Consider the following 19,054-nt stretch of genomic DNA (forward strand, 5'->3'; position numbering starts at 1 on the left):
ACAGTGGCGGGTGAGCGGTGTACTACTGTTCCCAGCAGACACAGAGTGGAAGTAAACACAATGCTATATAGTGTGGCTGAGCCGTGTACACAGAGTGGCATTAAACACAATGCTATATAGTCTGCTATATAGTCACCCCGAACAGGGTGATGTTCTGCAGAACCCGAACAGTGGCAAACACTGTTCGCCCAACACTACTGGGAGGGAACGCAGATTTTAGTACCTAAACACACGATACAACATGTTTTCCGGGGTCGGACTCTGAGGCACATACAGATGGTCCCGATCATCATCCTCATCATACAACTCTTCTCCTGAGTCTGACCCACCCACCACCTCTGCCACCCCAACATCCCCAGACACAGACCCCTCATCGTCCTCAACATTAACTTGGGATGCTGGCCTGAGCCAGACCTCCTCCTCCACATCAGGCCCCATCATCTCCTCAATGGCAGCCCTCATTAATCGCTCTGGCGACGGACTGATGGACACAACGTTCTCCTCCGGGGAGGGCTGCTGCTGACCACTGGCTGCTGGGGTGGATGTTATAGCTTGCGTGGGGCGTTGGCTGTTGCTGTTGTTGGGAGTGCTGCTCACAGCGGAGGTCTCTGGGGAACTCATGTTGAGCTCATATAGTGGTTGACGGTGAGTGGAGTATTACTGATCCCAGCAATATACACACTGACTGGCAGAGTACGCAATGCTATATAGTGTGGCTGAGCGGTGTACACAGAGTGGCAGTAAACACAATGCTATATAGTCTGGCTGAGCGAGCGGTGTACTACTGTTCCCAGCAGAATCAGAGTGGCAGTAAACAATGGTATATAGTCTGGCTGAGCGGTGTACACAGAGTGTCAGTAAACAATGGTATATAGTCTGGCTGAGCGAGCGGTGTACTACTGTTCCCAGCAGAATCAGAGTGGCAGTAAACAATGGTATATAGTCTGGCTGAGCGGTGTACACAGAGTGTCAGTAAACAATGGTATATAGTCTGGCTGAGCGGTGTACACACAATGCTATATAGTCTGCTATATAGTGTCAGTAAACAATGGTATATAGTCTGGCTGAGCGAGCGGTGTACTACTGTTCCCAGCAGAATCAGAGTGGCAGTAAACAATGGTATATAGTCTGGCTGAGCGGTGTACACAGAGTGTCAGTAAACAATGGTATATAGTCTGGCTGAGCGAGCGGTGTACTACTGTTCCCAGCAGAATCAGAGTGGCAGTAAACAATGGTATATAGTCTGGCTGAGCGGTGTACACAGAGTGTCAGTAAACAATGGTATATAGTCTGGCTGAGCGGTGTACACAGAGTGTCAGTAAACAATGGTATATAGTCTGGCTGAGCGGTGTACACAGAGTGGCAGTAAACACAATGCTATATACTCTGGCTGAGCGAGCGGTGTACTACTGTTCCCAGCAGACACAGAACAGTAAACAGAATGCTATATAGTGTGGCTGAGCGAGCGGTGTACCACTATTCCCAGCAGACACAGAACAGTAAACAGAATGCTATATAGTGTGGCTGAGCGAGCGGTGTACCACTATTCCCAGCAGACACAGAACAGTAAACAGAATGCTATATAGTGTGGCTGAGCGAGCGGTGTACCACTATTCCCAGCAGACACAGAACAGTGAACAGAATGCTATATAGTGTGGCTGAGCGAGCGGTGTACCACTATTCCCAGCAGACACAGAACAGTGAACAGAATGCTATATAGTGTGGCTGAGCGAGCGGTGTACCACTATTCCCAGCAGACACAGAACAGTGAACAGAATGCTATATAGTGTGGATGAGCGAGCGGTGTACCACTATTCCCAGCAGACACAGAACAGTAAACAGAATGCTATATAGTGTGGCTGAGCGAGCGGTGTACCACTATTCCCAGCAGACACAGAACAGTGAACAGAATGCTATATAGTGTGGCTGAGCGAGCGGTGTACCACTATTCCCAGCAGACACAGAACAGTGAACAGAATGCTATATAGTGTGGCTGAGCGAGCGGTGTACCACTATTCCCAGCAGACACAGAACAGTGAACAGAATGCTATATAGTGTGGATGAGCGAGCGGTGTACCACTATTCCCAGCAGACACAGAACAGTGAACAGAATGCTATATAGTGTGGCTGAGCGAGCGGTGTACCACTATTCCCAGCAGACACAGAACAGTGAACAGAATGCTATATAGTGTGGATGAGCGAGCGGTGTACCACTATTCCCAGCAGACACAGAACAGTAAACAGAATGCTATATAGTGTGGCTGAGCGAGCGGTGTACCACTATTCCCAGCAGACACAGAACAGTGAACAGAATGCTATATAGTGTGGCTGAGCAAGCGGTGTACCACTATTCCCAGCAGACACAGAACAGTGAACAGAATGCTATATAGTGTGGCTGAGCGAGCGGTGTACCACTATTCCCAGCAGACACAGAACAGTAAACAGAATGCTATATAGTGTGGCTGAGCGAGCGGTGTACCACTATTCCCAGCAGACACAGAACAGTAAACAGAATGCTATATAGTGTGGCTGAGCGAGCGGTGTACCACTATTCCCAGCAGACACAGAACAGTGAACAGAATGCTATATAGTGTGGATGAGCGAGCGGTGTACCACTATTCCCAGCAGACACAGAACAGTAAACAGAATGCTATATAGTGTGGCTGAGCGAGCGGTGTACCACTATTCCCAGCAGACACAGAACAGTGAACAGAATGCTATATAGTGTGGCTGAGCGAGCGGTGTACCACTATTCCCAGCAGACACAGAACAGTGAACAGAATGCTATATAGTGTGGCTGAGCGAGCGGTGTACCACTATTCCCAGCAGACACAGAACAGTGAACAGAATGCTATATAGTGTGGATGAGCGAGCGGTGTACCACTATTCCCAGCAGACACAGAACAGTAAACAGAATGCTATATAGTGTGGCTGAGCGAGCGGTGTACCACTATTCCCAGCAGACACAGAACAGTGAACAGAATGCTATATAGTGTGGCTGAGCGAGCGGTGTACCACTATTCCCAGCAGACACAGAACAGTGAACAGAATGCTATATAGTGTGGCTGAGCGAGCGGTGTACCACTATTCCCAGCAGACACAGAACAGTGAACAGAATGCTATATAGTGTGGCTGAGCGAGCGGTGTACCACTATTCCCAGCAGACACAGAACAGTGAACAGAATGCTATATAGTGTGGCTGAGCGAGCGGTGTACCACTATTCCCAGCAGACACAGAACAGTGAACAGAATGCTATATAGTGTGGCTGAGCGAGCGGTGTACCACTATTCCCAGCAGACACAGAACAGTGAACAGAATGCTATATAGTGTGGCTGAGCGAGCGGTGTACCACTATTCCCAGCAGACACAGAACAGTGAACAGAATGCTATATAGTGTGGATGAGCGAGCGGTGTACCACTATTCCCAGCAGACACAGAACAGTAAACAGAATGCTATATAGTGTGGCTGAGCGAGCGGTGTACCACTATTCCCAGCAGACACAGAACAGTGAACAGAATGCTATATAGTGTGGCTGAGCGAGCGGTGTACCACTATTCCCAGCAGACACAGAACAGTGAACAGAATGCTATATAGTGTGGCTGAGCGAGCGGTGTACCACTATTCCCAGCAGACACAGAACAGTAAACAGAATGCTATATAGTGTGGCTGAGCGAGCGGTGTACCACTATTCCCAGCAGACACAGAACAGTAAACAGAATGCTATATAGTGTGGCTGAGCGAGCGGTGTACCACTATTCCAAGCAGACACAGAACAGTGAACAGAATGCTATATAGTGTGGCTGAGCGAGCGGTGTACCACTATTCCCAGCAGACACAGAGTGGCAGTAAACAGAATGCTATATAGTGTGGCTGAGCGAGGTACACAGAGTGGCAGTAAACAGAATGCTATATAGTGTGGCTGAGCAAGCGGTGTACTACTATTCCCAGCAGACACAGAGTGGCAGTAAACAGAATGCTATATAGTGTGGCTGAGCGAGGTACACAGAGTGGCAGTAAACAGAATGCTATATAGTGTGGCTGAGCAAGCGGTGTACTACTGTTCCCAGCAGTGACACAATGACAGGGGGGACCCTGGCTAGCGTGGCTGGAGCGCGAACTACCCTGCCTGCCTACCCAAAGCTAAACCCACAGACAAATGGCGGAGATATGACGTGGTTCGGGTATTTATTTACCCGAACCACGTGACAGTTCGGCCAATCAGAGCGCGTTCGGGTCCGAACCACGTGACCCGTTCGGCCAATCACAGCGCTAGCCGAACGTTCGGGGAACGTTCGGCCATGCGCTCTTAGTTCGGCCATATGGCCGAACGGTTTGGCCGAGCACCGTCAGGTGTTCGGCCGAACTCGAACATCACCCGAACAGGGTGATGTTCTGCAGAACCCGAACAGTGGCGAACACTGTTCGCCCAACACTAGTCTTGATTTAAACTGATCTGTGTGTTTATTATTTGCAATATTTGCAAATTGTGTCCGTTCTATCAGAATGTCTGTATTTTGTTCATTTTATATATGTGAAGTATATATATATATAGGCCATTGCACTCTAAAAATTGCTAGCGTAAAAAAGCTTAGCCCTTGTTTTTTTGTAGCACTTTTTCAAGTGATTTTTTTAAGGCAATTCTAGGCATGTGCCTAGCGATATTCTAAGCATGCCTAGCGATTTTTGGAGCGTTTTTTTTTTTTAGCATTTTTGATCTTTTGTTACAGTAGAGCTGTAACTGAACAGCTTCTGTAACAAAAACGCTTGGAAAATCGCTCTGATGTAGTGCTTTTCAGAGTGATTTTCCACTTTCCTATACTTAACATTGAGGCTGAATCGCCTCAGAAATCAGCAAAAATGCTACAAGACCGCGTTTGCGTTTGGGAAAAAAGCACATTGCTCTGGTGTGCACCATCCCATTCAAATACATTAGCCAAGTGCTTTTCAAAGTGCTGGCGTTTTTAAAAAACTCTCAGAAAAGCTCTTGGTGTGTATCAGTCCATACTCAGATTTTTCCTTGTACATATCCTTCTGGCTTTCCCTATAGTATAGAGGGAGTTTAGAGACTGGGCAACAAGCTACAAAGTGCAGTATGTGGCTGACAGGATGGACACAAATAGCTAAAGTAAACAAATAAAGATATGAAAGGCATCAGTTTGCTCTTATCATCTGCCAGCATCCAGTGCTTGGAGGATCAGACTTTATGCAGCATGTTCCTGCTTAGTTACGTGTTACAATAAAATGTCAATCAAGCCCATTTACAGTCTGCTGCAACCATGGCAAATCAGCTAAAAGCATGATCTGACAGGCCTCTTAATGTCACTGAAAAACCTCACATAAAATTATGGAGAACTCCTTTAATATAACTTCAAAGCGGTCCTAAATAAATAAATACATGAAATAAATAATATGGTGTGAGATCCCAGCTCCTGATAAAGTGGAATGGTTTGGCACAATCTATATGCAGTTAGGAGTTCATTCTTTTACACATCTTCTGCTATTCTTATCTTATGCTTATACCTCATCCTTTACATTATGGACTGGGTAATGTGTACTGTAGTTCCCATCGATTTCCGAGTTCGGATTTCAAAGTAGTTTGTTTTTGGGTAATTTCTTGCATTCTCTGATTGGCCAAATACGTCCGAGTTGACTTTGCATTCTCTGATTGGCCCAATGTTTCCGAGTTCTGTGATTAGACTAAAATGACTGAGTTGTGGTAATGCAGTATTTCCGAGTTTGGATTTCCGATTTCCGAGTAGTGTTTTTTTTTCATTTTTTGCATTCTCTGATTGGCCAAATACTTCCGAGCTGTTTCTGCATTCTCTGATTGGTGCATTGATTTTGAGTTCTGTAATTGGGCTAAAATTAACGAATTGCAGTAATGCAGTGCTTCTGCAGAAATCCGATTTCCGAGTTCCGATCGGAAATTCGGATTTCGGATCAGAACTCGGAAATTTCAATTCCGCAAAATCCAATTGAGCATCCCTAATTATTTGCATCTCATTGACCATCTCTATTGTTTGGTCTTTCATATACTGCCCTTTTGTACTATATGCTGTTCAGTACACTTGTTTTTGCAGTTTCTCTAAGGGGATCTTTATGCCATAGACCCGCCTGCATTGGCATGTTTTGCACCTTGTATTTTGAGTAATTTGCTTGCATGCACATATGCACCACTGCACAGACAGTTTTCTTTCTGTGCATTTGAAACTTGCGTCTAGGATCTAGGATTGAGCAGGTGAAATTCAAGAGGTTGAATCTAGCTGATTCGCATACGGCAAATTTTTGTGTGAATATGAAGTCAAAATTCACCATAAGTGAATATGGTTGGGATATCTAAATAAGGTCATTTTAGGAGTAGAAGGAAAGATGCAATTGTTTATATCAGTTTATTTTCACCTCAGGTTCACTTTAAAAAGTACCTCCAATGAAATAGACAGAACCTGTAATGACAGACTCTTTCTCCATGAACTCTGATGAAGGAAGGGTGGGGTGCACGGGTTGAAATATGTACCTGTCCTGAAGTCTTTGGGCAGAGAGAGCTGCTCCACCCCCCTCCTCAGCAGTGCGGCAGCGGGCAAGTTTCTGAAGACTGCCAAAGGTCTTCGAAAACTAAGGCCCGCTCCCAGCTCGGCAGCTGCCAATTAGGATACGGCTGCTGAGCTGGAGGTGGGCTGTGGTGATGCAGGAAAACATGCACAGAGCCCTGGCAGTGATTTAAAAAGAAAAAGATCACCAGGGCCCATTTTGGCAGGGAGGCAGTTTGGTCACCTTCCTGTTTTTAGTTATGCTGATACTGGTGCAAGGAGTAAGAGTAATCTTCTTAACAATAACATAGGAAGCACTGAAACATATTACCCTTTCCAACGCTAATAAAAATAATACTTTACTGCTGCTTTTGTCATATTTTCAAAGTTTTACCTGACTTCCTGTCCCGGGTGACTCTATGACTGGAACAGGAAGTGAGGACAAATCTCCCCCAACAGAACCCATACTGCAGTAGATGCCTGACAGATATTCTGAAGCTTCTGCAATATAAATGTAAATCTACCAAAAACTGAAACATAAGTTTTGTCTGTGCCGAACATTTGACATAAAGTAGATACAGCTCTTTCCTAAACTTAATTGACACCTCTCTCCCTTTACTAGGCCAACATACCTGCTCACTGCTCCTTTAAATATCCGGCCTGGTTCAAATTACATTTTAGGGATTGACATACTAGAAGACGGTCCACCTGTGGTAAGAATTGAGGCTGAAATTAAAAAGGATAATATTACACTACTTCAAGGAGAAGGAGAATTTCAAAGAGGTGAGTAGCAAATAAAATGATACTTAACAAATTGTAATGAGTAGGTGCATTACAGATTATGTACAGTATATCACTGATATCAAAAAGTACTGCATTTTTAAACAAAATTGCTATGTCACACAGTGGTGTAGCTTTGGAGCTTTGGGCCCCAGTGCAATTATTACATTGGGTCTCTCAAGCATTGCATACATCATTCGTATGGTGCAACAGAATCTGCCAAGGACATCCTCAGTATAAGAGGTGTAAGTAGAGGAGTGAAACAGTTGCATGCTGTGCGTTATCTGGGTAAAGCATGCATTTACAGTGGCAGTGAAGCATATTTTCATTTTACTGTATGTTTCACTGTATAGTGGCACCACCATACAAAGAAATCAAAACAAATGAATCAATAAATTATACGTAGTAAAGAGGAATGATGACACAAGGAATAAAGCTATGAACACACATGTAATAATTGTCGGCTCAAACAGCTGCTAACTACCTCTTCAGCCAACAACCGTTATGTGTGTACAGGTGGCAGATGACAAATATTGCTCAGGCATCGGGTGGTTAAGGATCTGTCCTGTCAGAAGCTTAACGACCCCCAATGCCAGAGCATTACCGATCACAAGGCTATTTCCATCCCCACCAACCAGTTGAAACCACTCCATCGGCTGCCGATCATCATCCCTCCATAGCAACAGGACACATCTCTAGCCTCAGGGCTAGGGAAGTGTCTGTACAGCATTGTCCCCTGAATTGTCACCCCAAGGGTTCATTTCCCCAACCCCGATGGGCGACAATTCTCACATGTGTGTACGTAGCTTAAGTATTGAAAACCTGCTCTGAATAATTTTATAATAAAGTAAATTGTTTGCAAGATTTTGCTCATTTGCATTCATGATTCTAACTCATCAATACGTGTATACTTAACTTTTTGAAGTATGCCTTAATACGCTAATATTTTTTTTTACAGTATATTAGCCCCTTTGTGGGATACACTCATGTGCTTTAGCCTTGCTGTGTAAGTATCAAGCAAAATAAGGATTCATTTTTTTATTTTTTTCCTCTGTTTTTTTTCTTACACTACAGGAACCATTGGAACCCTGCCTCTCCCTCAAGTAAGAATATATTCAATATTTACAGCAAAAAAAATAACATATTTTGTTTAAATTAAAATGCTGATTACCTGGCATATAAATATGTTTTAAGATTAATATGCCTTTAAAATGAAGAAATATTGTGCAACTACATGAGAAGAGAGAAATCCTATTAAGTCACATGCAATTATCCAATAAAGTTGCTAATAAAACAAACAAATTTACACCATTTCCCTCCCCTAAATGAACACACAAACTTAAAGGGATACTGTAGGGGGGTCGGGGGAAAATGAGCTGAACTTACCCGGGGCTTCTAATGGTCCCCCGCAGACATCCTGTGTTGGTGCAGCCACTCACCGATGCTCCGGCCCCGCCTCCAGTTCACTTCTGGAATTTCTGACTTTAAAGTCAGAAAACCACTGCGCCTGCACGCCGGTGTCCTCGCTCCCGCTGATGTCACCAGGAGTGTATTGTGCAGACACAGACCATACTGGGCCTGCGCTGTGCGCTCCTGGTGACATCAGCGGGTGCGAGGAGACGGCAACGCAGGCGCAGTGGTTTTCAGACTTTAAAGTCTGAAATTCCAGAAGTGAACCGGAGGCGGGGCCGGAGCATCGGTGAGTGGCTGCGCCAACACAGGATGTCTGCGGGGGACCGTTAGAAGCCCTGGGTAAATTCAACTCATTTTCCCCTGACCCCCCTACAGTATCCCTTTAAGCCTAATCTAAGCATTTACACAAAGAAAATTCAAATCTCCAAGGCCAAATCCCTCTCTTAAATAATATCAGTCTTCTCTGTTATATCCTCTGTTTTATTCTAGCTGCCACTGAACAGCTTTTATGGAAAATATGAGCTTTATGTCAAAGGATATTCTGAAGATAAACAGATATTCTTCAACACCACCACCCTTGATTTTAAATCCAAAAGCTTTTCTGTCTTCATTGAAACAAACAGCATCTTCTATAAGCCTGGGCAAGAAGTGAAAATTAGAATTCTGGCCTTCTCTGCTGACCTGAAACCTTACAATTCTACAATTGATATACATATTATGGTGAGTATGACTCAACTGTCATGACATCTGTTTTGGTTACAGTTGGTATCCAGTTGTAGGAAGGTCTGGAGACAAATGAGGGTCTTTCCCTTCTAAAACATTGAGAGGAGCATAGTGGTTCATTGGTCTTTGTGGTGTGTATGCAGGGCCGGATTTGTGCTTTTTGCCGCCCTAGGCCTACTATCACCAGCCGCCCCCCCCCCTACCCCCACGACCAACAGCACCCCTCACACGCGCACGATTTATATGCACCTTTTCATCAGATTAAATAATTTCATAGCCACTATGCCCCTAGATAAAAAAGTTGTTATTAAAGTGTACCAGACCTCAGTAAAAGGCAAAAATGTATACATACCTGGGGCTTCCCCCAGCCTTATGCGCTCTGATTGCTCCCACGCCGCCATCTTCAGTCTTCTGCAGCGCCGGTAACGGGTCCCTGCACTTCCATCAGTCGGAACCAGTCTGACGTAAGAGAAGTACGCCCTCTATGTATGTCTCTGGCAGCTGCTGGAGCGATACACAAAGAGCACACTTCTCCTGCGTAGACTGGAACCGACAGACGGCAGAGCGGGGTCCTGGTGCCGGCACTGCAGAAGACTGAGGACGGCGGTGTGGGAGTGATCCACGTGGATGGGGCTGGAGGAAGCCCCAGGTATGTATACACTTTTGCCTTTTACTGAGCTCTGAGTCCCTATAAGTAGCCATGGCTACAGGATGATTAGGATGCCCTGACCTGTGTGACAGTGTAGAAAGCTAAAGGCCCGTATCCACTACACAATTTTTCAGACAACTGGTGATTTTTTTTGAGTGATAAGTGATCGTTTCGGTATCACGACATGGGTACAGGACCACGATTACATAAACAACATTTGAGATGCGCAGTGACAATGTCTTAAACGGAGGATCAGATCTTTAAACTTCAACAACTCCTGCGCAAAGTACAAAGATCTATTGAACTCTTGTTTGCGTTCGTGTGCCATCATCGCATGTACCAGCCGGCAGGAAGATCAATCGGAGAACGCTTGTCAGTTTAAGACCAGCAGTGGAAGGGTTACAAGACAAGAAGGAGGGATGCTGCTGGTGTGAGCAGAGATAACAGCAGCAGAGATCAAAGCTGGTCAGTGAGAAAATGACAAGTGGAAGCGAGGGGGGAGGAAGAGAGGGCCGTTTACCTGGCATACCGCTGGTGTCTGCAGGATGTCACTTGTCCCTGTATTAGCGTGTGCTTCCGAGAGGGAAAGGCAAACTGCAGCTGTTGCTGACAACCAGAGATGCGAACCTGGGCGTGAAAGAGTGGTTGGAGCTTCTGCACAGCCCAGACTGTCATGCAGCTAGCTACAGTCTGAATCTGGCGCTGGGGAAAAGGGGGCGGGCACTCACAGAGACAGCACCAGTAATTGTGTATACATGCTCACGGAAAATGCTGAAAATATATAGGCACATGTCATCTGGAGGGCTGAGCCATGACTCACCTGATCCCTGTATGATAGCAGCTTCTCTCGGTCTGCTGCCCCGCTCACTGGTGGCTGTCCACTTCCTTCTCTCCCGCATCTTGGTGTATTAATTGGTGCTGTTACTGCCTGCTTACTCCCTGCTTTCACCTCCACTTGTCCGCCTTTTATTGAGATCCAAACTTCCCCTTGCTCGCTGCCCGGGCTTTCCTCTATCAGACCTGCAGCAATCAGCGTGGCCCCCAGTGATGAGTCAGGCGAGTGGTGACCAATGAGGGCGCTGCATACTTCACATAAAGTTAGTGTGAAGTATACAGTGCTGTGATTGGTCACCACACGCCTGACTCATCACTGGGGGCCACGCTGATTGCTGCAGGTCTAATAGCGGCAGCGGAGAAAGGGGAAGTTTGGATCTCACACATAGGCAGACAAGCGGGGTGAAAGAAGGGAGTAAGCGGGCAGTAACAGTACTAGCTAGGTTACATAGCAGGCGCCCCAGCTGCCACTTCCGCCCTAGGCCTTGGCCTAGACTGACTTCCCACAAATCCGGCCCTGTGTGTATGGCATTCACAGTCCATCATATTTTAATCCACACCCATAATAACATTTTCCCCAGTGATCATAAGCCACTCAACACTACACTACCACCAGTCAACAAAGCAAATGAACTGAGCTCCTTAATTTAGCAATGCTAGTCCTAGGTTAACATTGATGGCTTAAACATACAGTAGGCCTGATTCACAAAGCGGTGCTAACAGTTAGCACTCTGGTGAAAAGCCCTTTATCACGTTTAGGCATGATAAGTTTAGGTGTGATAAGTTTAGGCGTGATAAGTTTAAGCACCAACGGGGTTAGCACCGCAGTGCACAGCTGATCAAAAGTCTGGTGCACTTCGCATAGAGTTTAATGGCGCTGCTTTGCGTGCGGGACTTTGCGTGCGATCTAAACTTATCTAAACTTATCATGCCTAAACTTATCATGCCTAAACTTATCACGCCTAAACTGGCTTTTCACCAGCGTGGTGCAATGGTTATCACGCCTAAAGTCTCTAACTGGGTTAGCACCCCTTTGTGAATCGAGCCCAGTATGTAGCCAACCCCCCAAAAATGACGATATTTGGGCCAGGTTTTGGAGGCTTTGTGGGCTAGATCATAAAGCCATGGGCCACCAATCAGCAGTGAGGGAAGATCAAGACTTCGTTTACACCATCTCAAATATAGCAGGTATCCTATTGGTTACTGCATCACCTGACATTTGGTTCCACCCAAGGTATAAAAAATGGAAGTTATATAGTGAAGCACTTATTTAATTCCTGTGGGATTATCGGTGTTTATGTAAACATCTCTTCAGGAGGAAGATGGTTAGCTAGGGTTTTTTTTTGAGAGGACAGAAGTAATTTTACTGCTGTGAAGTGCTCTAGTAAGAAATTTAATGGATTAACAAAGTTGCCCAAACTTTCGCATCCCACTGTATACATACAGTGGGACGGGACCGTTTGGGCAACCTTGTTAATTGTCATGATTTTCCTGCATAAATCATTGGTTGTTACGATAAAAAATGTCAGTTAAATATATCATATAGGAGACATATACAGTGATATTTGGAAAGCAAAATTAAGTTTATTGGATTTACAGAAAGTGTGCAATAATTGATTAAATAAAATTAGGCAGGTGCATACATTTGGGCACTGTTGTAATTTTATTTATTCCAAAACCTTTAGAACTAATTATTGGAACTCTTATTGGCTTGGCAAGCTCAGTGACCCCTGACTTACATACACAGGTGAATCCAATTATCTTCCTCTTTTAATTTTCTCTTAAGAGTAGCAACATGGGGGTCTCAAAAAAACTCTCAAATGACCTGAAGACAAAGATTGTTCACCATCATGGTTTAGGGGAAGGATAAAGAAAGCTATCTCAGAGATTTCAGCTGTCTGTTTCCATAATTAGGAATATATTGAGGAAATGAAATACCACAGGCTCAGTTCAAGTTAAGGCTCATAGTGGCAGACCCAGAAAAATCTTGGATAGACAAAAGCAACAAATGGTGAGAACAGTCAGAGTCAACCCACAGAGCAGCACCAAAGACCTACAACATCATTTTGCTGCAGATTGGAGTCACTGTGCATCGTTCAACCAGTCCATTTGGCACATTTTACACAAGGAGATGCTGTATGCGAGAGTGATGCAGAGGAAGCCTCTTTTCTCCACCCACAGCACAAACTAAGCCGCTTGAGGTATGCTAAAGCACATTTGGACAAGCCAGCTTTGTTTTGGAATAAGGTGCTGTGGACTGATGAAACTAAAATTGAGTTATTTGGGCATAACAACGGGCATTATGTATGGAGGAAAAACAACACAGCATTCCAAGAAAAACACCTGCTACCTACAGTAAAATATGGTGCTGGTTCCATCATGCTGTGTGGCTGTGTGGCCAGTGCAGGGACTGGGAATCTTGTCAAAGTTGAGGGATGCATGGATTCCACTCAGTATTAGCAGATTCTGGAGACTAATGTCCAGGAGTCAGTGACAAAGCTGAAGCTGCGCCAGGGCTGGATCTTTCAACAAGACAACAACCCTAAACACTGCTCAAAATCCACTAAGGCATTCATGCAGAGGAACAAGTACAACAAGTTGAGGGATGCATGGATTCCACTCAGTATTAGCAGATTCTGGAGACTAATGTCCAGGAATCAGTGACAAAGCTGAAGCTGCGCCAGGGCTGGATCTTTCAACAAGACAACAACCCTAAACACTGCTCAAAATCCACTAAGGCATTCATGCAGAGGAACAAGTACAACATTCTGGAATGGCCATCTCAGTCCTCAGACCTGAATATAACTGTAAATCTGTGGTTTGATGGCTCGGAAGCCATCAAACCTGAAGGAACTATAGATGTTTTGTAAAGCGTAATGGTCCAAAATACCTTCAACCAGAATCCAGACTCTCATTGTAACCTACAGAAAGCATTTAGAGGCTGTAATTTCTGCATAAGGAGGATGTACTAAATATTGATTTTATTTATTTTTTGTGGTGCCCATAATTATGCACCTGCCTAATTTTGTTTAAACAATTATTGCACACGTTCTGTAAATCCAAACAACTTCATTTCACTTCTCAAATATCACTGTGTGTGTCACCTATATGATATATATAACCAAAAAAGTATGTGAACCCTTTGGAATTATATGGATTTCTGCACAAATTGATTATAAAATGTAATCTGATCTTCATCTAAGTTACAGCAATAGACAATCACAATCTGCTTAAACTAATGTCACACAAATAATTAAGTAATTAAATGTTTCCATGGTTTGTTTTTTTCAACACACCATGTAAACATTTCACAGTGGAAAAAGTATGTGAACCCTTGTGTTTAACCATTTAAGGACTGCAGTCTTAAAACCCCCTAAAGAGACTCTGAAGCGAGAATAATTCTCGCTTCAGAGCTCATAGTTAGCAGGGGCACGTGTGCCCCTGCTAAACCGCCGCTATTGCGGCGCTAAACGGGAGTCCCTTTACCCCCAAACCCACCCCCGCAAGAATTGGTCGCAAAGTTGGTCGTGAAATGAGGCAGGGCTAACGGCTGCAGCCCTGCCTCCAGTCGCGTCTATCAGACGCGCATCGCCGCCTCTCCCCCGCCCCTCTCAGTGAAGGAAGACTGAGAGGGGCGGGGGAGAGGCGGAGGTACGCGTTTGATAGATGTGCGGGAGGCAGGGCTGCGGCGGTTAGCCCTGCCTCAATGCGGAAGGGATTCCGCTCTGTACGGGGTGAGTTTTGGGGTGAAGGGACCCCCGGTAAGCCGCGGGAAAGCGGCGGTTTAGCAGGGGCACACATGCCCCTGCTATCTATGAGGTCTGAAGCGAGATTTATTCTCGCTTCAGACTCTCTTTAAGGACCAGACCCTTTTTTTCCATTCAGACCACTGCAGCTTTAACGGTTTATTGCTCGGTCATACAACCTACTATCTAAATGAATTTTACCTCCTTTTCTTGTCACTAATACAGCTTTCTTTTGCTTCTATTTGATTGCTGCTGTGATTTTTAGTTTTTATTATATTTATCAAAAAAGACATGCATTTTGTCAAAAAAATGATTTTTTTTTCATTTCTGTGCTGACATTTTTCAAATAAAGTAAAATTTATTGATACATTTTTGTCCAAATTTATCGTGCTACATGTTTTTGATAAAAAAAAAATCCAATAAGTGTATATTTATTGGTTTGGGTAAAAGTTATAGCGTTTACAAACTATGGTGCAAAAAGTGAATTTTCCCATTTTGTCATGTTTCATGAGGTGCTAGAATTCCAGGATAGTATAAATACCCCCCAAATGACCCCATTTTGGAAAGAAGACATCCCAGTTTCCATTTCTGCTAACTTGTGACAAAAAAAATAAAATCTGCCATGGACTCACCAAGCCCCTCTCTAAATACTTTGGGGTATCTACTTTCCAAAATGGGGTCATTTGTGGGGTGTGTTTACTGTCCTTGCATTTTGGGGAGTGCTAAATTGGAAACACCCCTGTAAAGCTTAAGGTGCTCATAGGATTTTGGTACCCTTAGCACACCTAGGCTGCAAAAAAGTGTCCCACATGTGGTATCGCCGTACTCAGGAGAAATAGTATAATGTGTTTTGGGGTGTATTTTTACACATACCCATGCTGCGTGGGAGAAATATCTCTGTAAATGAGATTTTTTTGATTTATTTACACACAATTGTCCATTTACAGAGATATTTCTCCCACCCAGCATGGGTATGTGTAAAAACACACCCCAAAACACATTATACTACTTCTCCTGAGTACGGCGATACCACATGTGTGACACTTTTTTGCAGCCTAAATGCGCTAAGGACCCAAAGTCCTATGAGTACCTTTAGGATGTTACAGGTCATTTTGAGGCATTTGGTTTCCAGACTACTCCTCATGGTTTAGGGCCCCTAAAATGCCAGGGTAGTTTAGGAACCCCACAAGTGACCCCATTTTAGAAAGACAAAATGACTGTTCAGGGGTATAAGCATCTGCAAATTTTGATGACAGGTGGTCTATGAGGGGCCAAATTTTGTGGAACCAGTCATAAGCAGGGTGGCGTCTTAAATGACAGGTTGTATTGGCACTGAAGTGCAGGAAGCACAGGATGTTCTCAAATCGTGACCTGGACATGGCAGCAGAGAACATGGGCATGTGATGTATTGGGTGCGTAGACCAATAAGACCGCAATACATTATTTTTGACTAGACCCATATTAAGGAGGAGGCCCCAAAAAATGTTACGTTCGGAAACTTGGAGTGGTTTCCACTGAAAAGGCTGAGCATGGTAGTTTCTTGGATTGGCGGTTGCGTATTGTGTGGCATAACGGTTGGTGCTCAGCCACAATTAAGTCGTAGAGACCAGCAGTGATCAGAAAAAAAAAATTCTGTCACTGCGGAAGGTGGGTGAGGGTTTGGCTGGGTGATCAGAAGCCCGCAGGGGGGCAGATTAGGGCCTGATCTGATGGATAGGAGTGATAGGGGATGACAGGTGGTGACAGGAGGTGATTGATGGGTGTCTCAAGGGGTGATTAGAGGGAAGAATAGATGCAATCAATGCACTGGGGAAGTGATCAGAAGGGGGTCTGAGGGGGATCTGAGGGTTTGGCCGAGCGATCAGGAGCCCACACGGGGCAAATTAGGGCCTGATCTGATGGGTAGGTGTGCTAGGGGTGACAGGTGGTGACAGGAGGTGATTGATGGGTGTCTCAGGGTGTGATTAGAGGGGGGAATAGATGCAAGCAATGCACCAGGGAGGTGATCAGGGGGATCTGCGGGCGATCTGAGGGTGTGGGTGGGTAATTGGATGCTCACAAGGGGCAGATTACGGTCTGATCTGATGGGTAGCAGTGACAGGTGGTGACAGGGGTGACTGATAGGTGATCAGGGTGTGATTAGAGGGGAGAATAGATGCAAGCAATGCACTGGCAAGGTGATCAGGGTGGGTCTGAGGGTAATCATAGGGTGTAGGTGGGTAATTGGGTGTGGGCAAGGGACAGATTAGGGACTGATCTGATCGGTAGCAGTGACAGGTGGTGACAGGGGGTGATTGATAGGGGTTCAGGGTGTGATTAGAGGGTAGAATAGATGCAAGCAATGCATTGGCGAGGTGATCAGGGGGGGTCTTCGGGCGATCTGAGGGTGTGGACGGGTGATCAGGTGCCCGCAAGGGGCAGGTTAGGGTCTGATCTGATGGGTGGTAGTGACAGGTGGTAACAGGGAGTGATTGATGGGTGATTGACAGGTGATCAGTGGGTGATTACAGGGGAAATGTATACAGTACACGGGGGGGGGGGTCTGGGGAGGATCTGAGGGTGTGTGGGGGGGTGATCAGGAGCCCCCAGGGGGCAGTTTAGGACCTAATCTAAAATATAGCATTGACAGATAGTGACAGGGAGTGATTGATGGGTGATTAGGGGGGTGATTGGGTGCAAACAGTGGTCTGAGGGGGTGATCGGGGGGGAGGGGTCTGAAGGGTGCTGTGGGCGATCAGGGGGCAGGGGGGGGCAGGATCAGTGTGTGTGTGTTTACTAGGGGGGCTGCCTCCTGCCCTGGTGGTCCCTCGATCACTGGGACCACCAGGGCAGGAGGCAGCCTGTATAATACACTTTGGTAGCTTAACAAAGTGTATTATACACTTAGAATGCAGCAGATCGGGGGTTAACAACCCGCCAGCGCTGCTAATTGGCCGGCGGGTTGACGTCACAGGTGGGTGGAGCCTAACACCGGCGGATGCGCGCGATCCCCGGCTACTCAGTCCCCCAGGTACCGCCGCCGATCGGTGTTACGCGGCCCTGGGGGTGCCACTTTGCCGCCGCCTATTCGTAGTGGGCGGTCGGCAAGTGGTTAATAACTAATGGAAAATCCTTAGGAAGCAATAATTTTAACCAACCTGTAGTTGCAGATCAGATGTGCACAGTGGTCAAGAGTAATTCCTGACCATTCCTCTTTTCAGAACTGTTTCAGTTCAGCAGTATTCTTTGGATGTGTGGTGTAAATCGCTTTCTTGAGGTCATGCCACAGTATCTCAATCGGGTTGAGGTCAGGACTCTGACTGGGCCACTCCAGAAGGCATATTTTCTTCTGTTTAAGCCATTCTGTTGTTGATTTACCTCTATGCTTTGGTTCATGTCCTGTTGCAACACTCATCTTCTGCTGAGCTTCAGCTGGTGGACAGATGGCTTTAGGTTTTCCTGCAAAATGTCTTGATAAACTTGGGAAATCATTTTTCCTTCGCTGATAGCAATCCGTTCAGTCCCTGACGCAGCAAGGCAGCCTCAAGCACCATACTTCACCGTTGGGATGAGGTTTTGATGTTGGTGTGCTGTGCATCTTTCTCTCCACACACAGTGTTGTGTGTTTCTTCCAAATAACTCAACTTTGACTCAATGCATTACTAGCAGCGTTAATTTTGGCCATGACTGACGCAGCAAAAACATCACCTGTCTGACCGGCGCAAGTCCCCAGGTCCGTGCTGTCACTTCTTCTGCCTGGCCTTCTTCCCCATATCCTCTTCCTGTGACAAGCCAAAGTTTAAACGGTAGAGCGCCCTCTACTGTTTAAACCTCTGCTTGCCACAGGATGAGACAGGAAGTGAAGTAGACATGGAGGATGCACGGATCCCAGGGACTCATGCTGGCCGGAGAGATGATGTTATTGCTGCAGGCCGGGGGAACAGGAATGACCTGGGGGCAGTGAGGCATGCTGAAATCAATTCTAATCTGTGTGCAGTGTATGGGCAGCTAATAGATCCCTCTGTGATCAGATTAGATCAGAGAGGGATCTATCTGTTGGTCGATCTGGTGGTTATCGACCAGTGTATGGCTATCCTTAGTTCAAGCAGACTGTGATTGTTTATTCTTGTGACTTAGATGAAGATCAGATCACATTTTATGACAAATTTATTCAGAAGTTCATATAATTCCAAAGGGTTCACATACTTTTTCTTGTATCATCCATTTTTCAAGAACACCTGAACCTGGGATATTGAGACTGCTCTATTTATTTTCTTTTAAACAATGCCAGTTACCTGGCATCCTGCTAATCTTTAATGTATTAGTAGTTTCTGTATCTCACACCTGAAACAAACATGTGGCAAATCCAGTCATACTTGAGTCAAATTTCTGATCTGCATG

At 45.4% G+C, this 19,054-nt stretch overlaps 1 protein-coding gene across 3 annotated transcripts in view; it reads left to right on the plus strand.

The window, feature by feature from the left end:
• Window positions 1-19,054, plus strand: part of CD109 (CD109 molecule) — a 255,948-nt gene that overhangs the window by 11,977 nt on the left and 224,917 nt on the right. For all 3 annotated transcript variants that reach the window (XM_068281496.1, XM_068281495.1, XM_068281497.1), the window contains 3 exons: window positions 7,152-7,312; window positions 8,384-8,412; window positions 9,212-9,442. In XM_068281496.1, coding sequence (XP_068137597.1) covers window positions 7,152-7,312; window positions 8,384-8,412; window positions 9,212-9,442 — 421 coding nt within the window. The remainder of the gene's footprint in view (window positions 1-7,151; window positions 7,313-8,383; window positions 8,413-9,211; window positions 9,443-19,054) is intronic.

The sequence above is a fragment of the Hyperolius riggenbachi genome, chromosome 4 (assembly GCF_040937935.1).
Source record: "Hyperolius riggenbachi isolate aHypRig1 chromosome 4, aHypRig1.pri, whole genome shotgun sequence".
NCBI classification, from domain to species: domain Eukaryota; kingdom Metazoa; phylum Chordata; class Amphibia; order Anura; family Hyperoliidae; genus Hyperolius; species Hyperolius riggenbachi.